Below are 10,598 nucleotides of genomic sequence, written 5' to 3' on the forward strand. Positions count from 1 at the left end.
AAAGAAAAGAAGAAGAGGAGGAGGAGGAGGAGGCGGCGGCATTGGCCAGTGGGGTCTTTGGAAGGAGATTATTGTTGTTTTTTGAAACAGGGTTTCTCTGTGTGGCCCTAGGCTAGCTTCAAACTCAGAGATCCACCTGTCTCTGCCTCCCAAGGGCTAGGATTAAAAGTATGCATCACTACCACCCAGCTGGAAAGAGATTTTTAAGGAACGTTAGGTTTTGGTGCTAAAGGGTGTTAAGCATGTTTCTGTTAGGTATTTTAAATGACTGTTTTCTTTTTCTCTTTATGAAATAACTAAGCTCTGGTGTTTCCTTGCAGAAAGCCCTGGAGATCTAGCCAGAAGCCCAGAGATGGATAAGCTCAAGTCAGTAACCAAGTGTTATGCTTATATAGAAACATCCTCCAACCCTGCAGACATCTACAGGATGACAAACGGAGAAACGTCATCCTACTGGCAGTCAGATGGTAGTGCCCGCTCACACTGGATACGGTGAGTAGTACATGCTTTATTCTTTTAAAATTTAGAATGTGGCCTGGAGACAGCTCTTCTGGGAGGTATAAATAGAAATCATGACCTTGTTCCTCTTAGCTAACCTATAACTGAGGGTGTACTCAGCTTTCTGGATGCAGTTTAGAATTGTTTCTTGGCCAGTAGAAGGATTTTGTTAGAATGTTCATATTGCCCATTCCTGCCTAAACTAATAATTTGAAAGGAAATATAAGATTATACTAACTGAGTGGCTATGTAGAGCTTTAGGGGGGGCATACAGACCTTGATATACATAGCTAGCATCTCAGGATTGTCATTTAGAAATTCATCTTTACATACACCAAACGTAGTGGTATATATGAATACGTCCAACCTGCAGACAAAGGGAAGCATACTTTGGAAGATGTAAATGAGATGGGTTTGTGACCCCATCAGTGCTTGGCCCATGGAAAAACTAGTGGCTTCTGTTCTGTTTTCCAGTTTGAAGATGAAGCCAGATGTCGTGCTTAGGCATCTGTCCATTGCAGTGGCTGCCACTGACCAGAGCTACATGCCACAGCAGGTGACAGTAGCTGTGGGAAGGAGTGCCAGTGACCTGCAGGAAGTTCGTGACGTGCACATCCCCAGCAATGTCACTGGCTACGTGACACTGCTAGAAAATGCCAACATCAGTCAGCTCTGTGAGTTCGGCAGTTGTGGACTGTGGGGGGGGGGGGCAGTAGTAGTTTTGGTTTAAGCCTTAAGAAGGCCCCTGAAATTTTGGGATTTGATTTGCTTCTATTACACCCAGAGGGGGAAAAATCATTATTATTTTATCTACTAAGTAATTCTAAAAACTATAGAAAAGCAATAAAGTCTTTTTGTAATTAAAAACATATTGTTATTTTCTTACTAGAAAACTTTCAAATATGGACAAAGAAAAATATTCAAAATCTTACTCCACAGAGATTGTCAAGTCACAGATGCTTTGATATCGTTCTTTCCAGACCACTTCTTGTGTTTATAAATTTGTGTGTGTGTGTTTATACATGTATATGCATAAAAAGTACTTTTATAAAAAGAGATAGAATTATATGTATTTGCATGTAGTATATATAGCATATCCCAAAGATTATAATATTATGCTTATATTCCTTTGTATTTTTACTGCTTTGTTTTTGTTTTTGTATTTTGAGACAAGTCTCACTATATCATTGTGGCTGTCATGAAACTCTCTGTGTAGTCCAGGTTGGCTTTGAACTCAGAGATCCACACGTCACTGAATCCCAAGTGCTAGGATTAAAGGCATGCGCCCCTGTGCCTCCACTTTTTTGTTTTGACTTTTGAGACAGGATCTCACTATATAGCTCAGCTGACCTGGAACTCACTGTGTAGACCTGGATAACCTCAATATCACAGAGGTCTTTCTGCCTCTACCTCTGGAGTACTGATAGGAAAGTTGTGCACCCCATGCTGGACTCGTTTGTATTTTAGTATGCTGTCATCTCATATAGTGATATCTTTCTTTAAGGGTTATAAAAATGTCTCAATTCTAACCTACCATTTATTCTTGGTCATTTATGCTTTCACTTTTTTTTTTCCTATGACAGGGTCTCTGTTTATCAGGGCCCTGGCTGTCCTGGAACTCACTCTGTAGACCAGACTGTCCTCAGATTCAGAGATCCACCTGCCTCTGCCTCCCGACTCCTGGCATTAAAGGTGTGCACCACCCCTGCCTGACTGTTTTCAATTTTTTTCTATTGTATACTTGTTCACACATAGCATTTTTGAAATAACGGTTGTGTGATTTTTTTTTCTTTTCTCTCCTTATGTTATTAAGGGAGCCAGAATGCTTCATGGCTTGTTTCAGTTCTTCCAATGCTTCCCTGGGCTAAGAGTGCTTTTGCTTTGCTTCAAGTTTCTCAGGCCTAAGGAGGTGATGTCTTTGTGTCTCACTCCTACACCAAAAAGTAGTTACACTTGTAGACTAGAGGCTTCCTGATTCAGGCTGTGCTACTCTGTCCTCAGCTGTATCCTTTAAATGTCTTCCCTCCTTCAGCCACCTGAGCAGCTGTGACATCTGAAAGTGAGTCTTGTCTGTGTCCTCTATTTTGCACTTGGTTGTTAAGAAGACATTCTCACAACCATCTGTAAGCCAGACACAGAAACTCCAAATGCTAGAAAGAATTTTAGAAATGTCAAACCACACTTTTCAGTGAGAATTCATAAAACTGTGTAGTTTTCACAATTCATAATGTTCTGAAGAAGTTTTATCTACATCACTCCTAAGTTTATACATTTTCCTATGATTTCTCAGATTTGTCAGTGCTTTTGAGACAGGTTAATTCTACAGTAGTTCCACTCTACACATACATCACTTATTTCTGTTATTAAAATATATCTTAATAATTTTCCATTTTGCTTTTAGCTATGAACCTACTGTTTGCTGATCCTTTAAAGACATTAATCCAATGTTGAATTTGTTGCTTGTGCTCGACAGATGTCCAGATAAACATAAAGCGTTGTCTTAGCGACGGATGTGACACTAGGATTCATGGTCTGAGGGCTGTTGGCTTTCAGAGAGTAAAGAAATCTGGAGTCTCCGTCTCTGATGCCTCTGCTATCTGGTATTGGTCTCTGCTGACATCTTTGGTGACAGCGTCTATGGAGACAAATCCTGCCTTTGTCCAGACAGTGCTGCACAATACTCAGTAAGTCACTCTGGTTCCCACGCACCCTCCAAGGAGCTTCCTGACTCACCTTCATCAGGGCTCAGCTCCACTTGGATTGAAGTTCTGACTGTGGCCTTGCTGACACAGCTCCTCCACTGTCTTTCTTCATTCATTCATTAGCTCCCTAACCTGACGTCATCCATGTTGTCCCCACTCCTTATGCACTGGGGACAGTTACTCAAGTCTATGTAACATTTAATATTAGACATCATTTTCAAATGTTGGCTCTTGTTTTTCCTGTAGATGCTGAAGTGTTTGTGTAAGTCATCCTTACTTTGTAGGTGTGCCTCTAGTGAGTTTCCAGAGCACAGACAGGGCAGAGATGAATCAATCTAAATTTAAGTGTTTGGACTCCCATATTGGGAGCTCTTTTCACTAATAAGTTAAATCTTTTCAAGGATACTAAATTAACTTATTCTCTTGTTTAAGGGGCCCCACAAGTCAAGTAGCAACATGTAGAACAAATACTAAAGCTTCCTCTCAGTACTGGGGAGGTATAGATTGGGTTGCTGCAAGTTTGAAGTTGCGTCTTTTCTTCATAGTAAGTTCCTTCCAAACAAGACTACTTAGCAAGACCCTGTTTTTTAAAATGTTGCTTCTGTAGTAATGAATTGTTAGTGTATTATATATGGGTTCAATGACAGAATGTATCCTTAGTGGAACTGCCAAGTATGGGCCTGAAGGATGTATCTAGTGTGTGTTTGACCAATTTTGAGATTAGCATTACTAACTACAACTTGAAAGCAAGTGACACTGCTGGCAATGCTAAATCTGTAGTGAGGGGGTGACCACCCCCTACCCTTCATTCCTGTCCTAAAATCATTTTAATTGCTGGGCATGGTGGGTCACACCTTTAATCCCAGTACTTGGGAGGCAGAGACACTTGGATTCCTGAGTTCAAGGCCAGCCTGGTCTACAGAGCCAATTCTAGGACAGCCAGGGTGATACAGACTCAAAACAAACAAACAAACAAATCATTTTTATTAAACCTTTTAAACTTAGAGAAATGTGGCAAGAATAATCAAAGAATCTTTTGTCCAGTCATGTGAGAGTCCCCAGATACTTTAATAATGTGCTCTCTATAAACAACATTTTCTGAAAAACCACCAACTGAGGAAATTAATGTGTTCCTAAGATCCCATTTGTTTTTTTCTGAGTTGTGCCAGTAAAGCCCTATAGCAGGAAGATCTGTTCCTGAGTTGTATTTTGCATTTCTTTGTCGTGTCCCTTTAGCTTCCCTAAGTCTAGAACAAATCCTCAGTCTTTCCTTGACTTTAATAACTTCAACCCTCTCTAAAAATTACAAGTCAGTTATCTTGAAGAGCTCCCTAGGACTGTGTGATGTTTGTTTTATCACAAACAGATTTAGGTTTTATATTTCATTTTGCTCGATTGAGAGTCTTACTGTGTAGCCCAGACTGCCCTGTAACTCCCAGCTTCCTGCCTCAGCCTCTCAAGGGTTGGGATCACAGGTCTGTGCCCAGGCCTGGCTGTTCTGTCTTGAGCAGGGTTGTCCGAGTGATGCTGTGGTCTCACTGCAGTCCATCCTGTGGTGCAGCTACACATACACATGGGCCTGCTCTTGGAACCACTACTGTCAGCTTTGACCTTTGTCAGATTTGTCAAGTCTAGAATTTTTTATTTGGTAAGGAGGTGCTTTAGGACTATGTAAGTCCCACCCCTATGAAACTTACTATTTGTAAGGATTTCTGTTATTAAGGATTTACAGATTTCTAGTTTATTCACTGGGTTATAACTAACCACAGCTTTAAAAAAAATCTTTGTTTTGCCTGTTTGTCTCTGTTTATACCACATGTGTGCAGTGTCCACGGAGGCCAGAAGAGAGCTTTGGATCCCTTGGAACTGGAGTTATAGGCAGTTGTAAGCCACCTGATATAAGTGCCAGGAACCAAACCCAGAATCACAGCAAAAACTTTTAACCCCTGAACCATCTCTGTAGTCCCAGCCACAGTTTTAATGCTCACATGTTCCCAGATACGGCTTGTGGCAACCCCTTCAATCTGACTTGTGCCTTTTTTCTTAAATAGAAAACTGTTTATTTATTTACATTCCAGCTGTTGCCCCCCCCCCTGCAGTCTCCCTTCACAGTTGGACGTGCCCTTTTGTATTAAATCTCCGTGTCTGTCTGTCTGTCTGCCTGTCTATCTGTCTGTCTGTCTGTTTAACCATCATTCTTAGACTTGTCATTATAGAATAGTTCCTTTAAAACAAAAAACAAAAAAACAAAACCAACAGCAACTTTTTTCTTTTCAGACAGGGCTGGGCTCTGTTACAGCCCAGGCTGGTCTTGAACTCAAGGACTCACATAATCTTCTGCATCAGACTCTGTAGAAACTAGCACAATGGGTACACACCAGAGTACCCCCCTATTTCCCTACATTCTGTCCAAGGAACTCGGAGTTTATTTGGAATGGTTTCTACCTCTGTCCCTTAATGAACTGTTTTCCCAAGCAGTCAGGGCTACCCAGTTACTTTTTCAGTCACCACGATAAAATGCTTGACAAAGCGATTTAAGGAAAGAATGGTTTATTTTGGATCATGACTTGTAGTACAGTTCATTATGACAAGAAAGGCATGGCAGCAGGAAAAATAAGGTAGCTGGTCACATTGTGTCATTTTGTTCTTTTTATTTAGTCTGAGACCCCAGTCCCTATAATTATATACCACTCACGTTCATGGTGGGCCTTTGGTCTCAGTTAAACCTCTTTGGAAATGCCCTCACACATACTTAGAGATTTGTATTCTAAATGATTCTAAATCTCATGTTGACAGTAAATATTAAAACATCACAAGGTCCTTGGAGAATGTTACTTGAAAACTCAGCTCATTGCTACAAGGTTGTTGTTGTTGGTGGTTTTTTTTTTTTTTTTTTTTTTTTTTTTTTNNTTTTTCAAGACAGGGTTTCTCTGTATAGCCCTTGCTGTCCTGGAACTCACTCTGTTGACCAGGCTGGCCTCNAACTCAGAAATCCGCCTGCCTCTGCCTCCCGAGTGCTGGGATTAAAGGCATGCGCCACCACGCTCGGCCTCAAGTGCCTTTTTGTCCCCAAGTTCTATACCCTTTGTCATGCCACCCTTCTCATTCTGATTGCCACCTTTATTCCATACTGGTTTGTCCCTTTGTGTACATACTCTCTCACTCTGCCCAGACCACCCACAGCACCGCTGTTACCCACAACTCTACTGCTCTGCCCTGGGTTTTCATGAAGGGAGAGAGGAAGAGCTTTCTATCTTAGTTTTGTTATTTGATTTTTTTCACTTGTTTGCTTATTTTGAGGGTCTCTACATAATTCTGACTATCCTAAACTATGTAGGCCAGGCTGGCCTCGAACTCACAGAGATTTGCTTGCCTCTACCTCCTAAGTGCTGGGATTAAAAGAGGTTGTTGCCACACCTGGCCCCTACTTTAGTTTTTTGAAGCTGTCCCAGCTTGTTGCAGAATACTCTTATTGTGTTGTCCTAGTACCCCTGACTTTTATATTATAGTTCAGTTATCTAAAAGCAATATAAAAGAAAAGCTGTACTTGAGGAGAAATAATTAAAAATGTATTTGGGTCAGAGTAAATATTTATTTGTATGATAGGAAATGAATCCCATTAATAACTATGTGGTTTTTGCCTTTATTGACAGCTATAGCTGAGCATAGTTGTCGGCACAGTACCAAATGACTGGCCAGCAGGCAGGGAGAACCAGAGAAGTGGGAAAGCTGCCATAGACTTAGGTTACTGCATTGTCTATATTTGGAAATGTAGACATTGTCAGGCATGGTGCTGTACATCTACAATCCCAGCACTCAGGAGGCTGGGGAAGAGGATTTCCATGAGTTGGGAACCAGCCTGAGCTATGTAGTGAGTTCAGCCCAGCCTAGGCTACATAGCAAGAAAAACAAAATAAAGGGCTGATACTTTGCCTAGCATTTGAAAACCCTATGCTCAATCCCCAAGACTGCCAAAAAATAAACAAACAAATAAAAACCCTCTAGTCTAAATAAATAAAATAAGTAATGATGGGCCAGAGAGATGGCTCAGTGGTAAGTGCTTGATGCTCTTACAGAGGACCCTAGATCAGTTCCCAGGACTCTCATCAGGAAGCTCACAACCACCTGTAACTCCAGCTCCAGAGGGTCTGATACCCTCTCTGGTCTCCTTAGGCACTGTTCTTTTAGTATACAAACACACACAGACACACACACTCCTTCTCTCTGTCTCTTTGTCTGTCTCTGCCTCTCCATCTCTGTCTCTGTCTCTGTTCTTTTCTGTCTCTTTCTCTCACATGCATGCATATGCATGCATACAAAAATAAAAAATATATATAAAAATAATTATGATAAAGGATGATCAATTCTAGAATTTTGAGTGTGGGTTTTTTATTTGAAACAAAGTCTCACCATATAATCCAGGTTGGCCTCAAACTTATCCTCAGCCTCTAAAATTCTGGTGGGAGCCACCATGCTTGCCTTATGATGTTTTTGTGTGTTCTTGGCATATTTTCAAGTGTTTCATGGTACACTCACGTAGTCTGCACAGCCAGCACCCAGTAATCACTTGTTCCCTAAATTTAAAACAAACATTAAGGTGAAAAGTCTAAAAGACCACATCCGGCACAGGAAACATGATGTTATTGATCTGCTTAGGAATCAATACTATTTGTGACACCTCTTTTGATGCCACAGATCCTAAGGTCCTTGTGCAAACAGACTGTCTGCTAAATTCATACAACATGGATCTTGGGACAGTTTTCCTGAGTCTGTGTCTTTTGTTCTTACCACTTACCATAAGTCCCAGGGAGCCAAGGAAGCTTTTACATAGGGTGATAGAACTTTTCCAAAAAAGGAAAAAAAGTGAAACCCTACTAAACTGCTTAGCATATAACTTCTAGGGATACAAGTTCAGTTTATATTGTGCACAAGTTCAGGCTCTCAACAGGGGTACTGTCTACTAGCTCAAGAGATTCTTCAGCACAAGATTTGATGTTGTGCTTTTGTTTAATGTCATGTCTGGCCTTGCTCTGATTGCATATATTACTTCTTTAGGAAGGCACTGCAGCACATGCCACCGCTGTCCCTCTCTCCAGGATCTACGGACTTCTCAACTTTCCTCTCTCCTAATGTTCTGGAAGAAGTGGACAGCTTCCTCATAAGGATAACTAGGTAAAATTAAGGATGCTGAGGTGAACAACTTGTATGGGATAGAAGGCATATGTGCTCATTCAGTTCTTAAGAAAAACTTAGAAGAATATTTCCACTAAAAGACTCATTTTTAATAACCAAAGAGAAAAGGAAAAACCCATCCTAATTGAATTAACTCTGGTATGCCTCCAATATCATCTGACTTTAAGAATTTGAATGCAGAGGATGTTGGCCTCTGATTGATTTAGAAGAGATGACTCCAAGTCTAAGATGCAAGCCTCTTCTCCCTTACCTGTGGCCTTCAGTCAGAGCATGCTTATAAGCAGGGCTAGCAGGCCTAGTTGTCCATAGAACTGAGAAAGAGTGCCTTAGTAACTTTATAGAATGGATCATTTGATTTGAGGATGCTTGGTTCTCCAAGTGAACCTTAAGGACATTAATCATTCCCTGAGATGCACAGATAGCTTTAAGCTTCTGTTATGGTGTGTTCAGAAAGGCAGAGAAATAGAAAGCGGGTGGATGTAATAGTTGTCACTCTTTTCAAGAAATGCATCTTCAGCTGTGTCCAACCTAGCTCATTCCCAAGGAGTCTTGATGGAGACTGGCTGCAACAGTTCATTTATCTTTGGCTTAATGGGGTGCTTTGTATCATTAAAGTTTCAAAGGTGAGGATTTAATTTTCTGTCCCTTGGGTTGATTCTGCTTTTCCTTATGTTATCTTAAGGATTTTGAAAACACACTTCTCACAAATATCTAGAGAGCACATGACAAGTTAATTTTACCTATAGGGATTAATTGCATGGAGTTAAGCTGTCTGATTTTCTTGTATTTCAGGAAGTGAAAGGTTTTTTGTTTTGGTTTTTTGTTCTTTGTAGCTGCTGCTCTACTCCAGAGGTAGAGTTGACTCTCCTGGCCTTTGCACTAGCAAGAGGAAGTATTGCCAAAGTAATGAGCTCTCTGTGTACCATCACTGACCACTTGGACACACAGTATGACGCCTCATCCCTCATCTCATCCATGGCATCTGTCAGGCAGAACCTGCTCCTGAAATATGGTAAATGTCCTGGGCATGATAGAAGTGCTAGCAGTGAAGAAAGCAGAATGCCAACCTTTCAGTGCCCTTTGGCCTCTTCTGGTCCCTGAGTGAATACATCTGACTGCTAGCTTTTCTCTGGAATTGGTAGGAGAAGAAGAGTGTCAGTGAGTCATTTAAGGCAGGTTGGCAGAAGAGGATACCCAAGTCCCCTGATAGTTCTTGGATTTTCTAGTACAGTGACTTGGGTCTGGAAGCAATTTGAGCACAGTCATCTTTGGTGACATACAAGTGTGTGCCATTATGTAAGTAGAGAGACTTGGTTGGAGTATTTCTCATCTGAAGGTACGGAGCTCACTGAGACCTGGTTCAGAGGGATTGTTGTGTCAGAAAGCTTCCCTCTGCATCCACACCATAGCTGTTCAGAGACACATGTGTGCCTGCCATTTCTTTTCCTGCCTGGACCCATCTCAACACTTTGTAAATAACCTAGCATGTGGCTCCCAGTACTTCTCAACCAGTGCCCATAAAGCTGTTCACGGTGATTGCAACCAGGCTGCAAGGAACAACATATTTACCATGCCAACCTCTAGTGGCAAAACTATCTTCTAAGTTCAGTGATTGTTCTGGTCCTCCTCATTATTTCAGGCATTACTGGGATATTCCCACCATGATGTTTGTGCAATGTAATATAACTTTGTGACTTATTTTTATATTTAACTTTTAAAGTCAGAGAATTATCCTATGAATCCAGTTACTCTCTACACTAGCAAAGTGTGGAAAGTTGAGTGGCACCTAGAAACTGAAGTTCTTTCCAGATATATTTACCTTTCATATTGGGATTGTTGGGACAGGAAGCAGAGGAGACGAAAAGATGACAGGGACTGCGCATGACTAACAGTGATTAGTATGAGCTATGTTAGAGGTTAGTGGGTATTTGCTATTTATTTGTTTCCTTTTTAATTTAGAGACAGGTTTCACTGTGTAGCTCTGGCTACACACTTGATGTGTAGACCAGGCTGGACTCAAACTCACCGAGATCCTCCTGCCTCTCCCTCCTGCATCCTGGGAGTAAAGGCATGTGCCACCACATCTAACTTCTTTTTTTTTTTTTTTTTGGTTTTTTCGAGACAGGGTTTCTCTGTACAGCCCTGGCTGTCCTGGAACTCACTCTGTAGACCAGGCTGGCCTCGAACTCAGAAATCCGCCTGCCT

The 10,598-nt window shown here is 41.2% G+C and overlaps 1 protein-coding gene across 3 annotated transcripts in view; it reads left to right on the plus strand.

The window, feature by feature from the left end:
- Zzef1 (zinc finger ZZ-type and EF-hand domain containing 1) overlaps positions 1-10,598 on the plus strand; it is a 124,862-nt gene that overhangs the window by 26,765 nt on the left and 87,499 nt on the right. For all 3 annotated transcript variants that reach the window (XM_029545621.1, XM_029545623.1, XM_021212533.2), the window contains exons 4-8: positions 321-492; positions 973-1,172; positions 2,972-3,182; positions 8,256-8,372; positions 9,227-9,405. In XM_029545621.1, the coding sequence (XP_029401481.1) occupies positions 321-492; positions 973-1,172; positions 2,972-3,182; positions 8,256-8,372; positions 9,227-9,405 (879 nt within the window). The remainder of the gene's footprint in view (positions 1-320; positions 493-972; positions 1,173-2,971; positions 3,183-8,255; positions 8,373-9,226; positions 9,406-10,598) is intronic.

This window comes from Mus pahari, chromosome 14 (assembly GCF_900095145.1).
Source record: "Mus pahari chromosome 14, PAHARI_EIJ_v1.1, whole genome shotgun sequence".
NCBI classification, from domain to species: domain Eukaryota; kingdom Metazoa; phylum Chordata; class Mammalia; order Rodentia; family Muridae; genus Mus; species Mus pahari.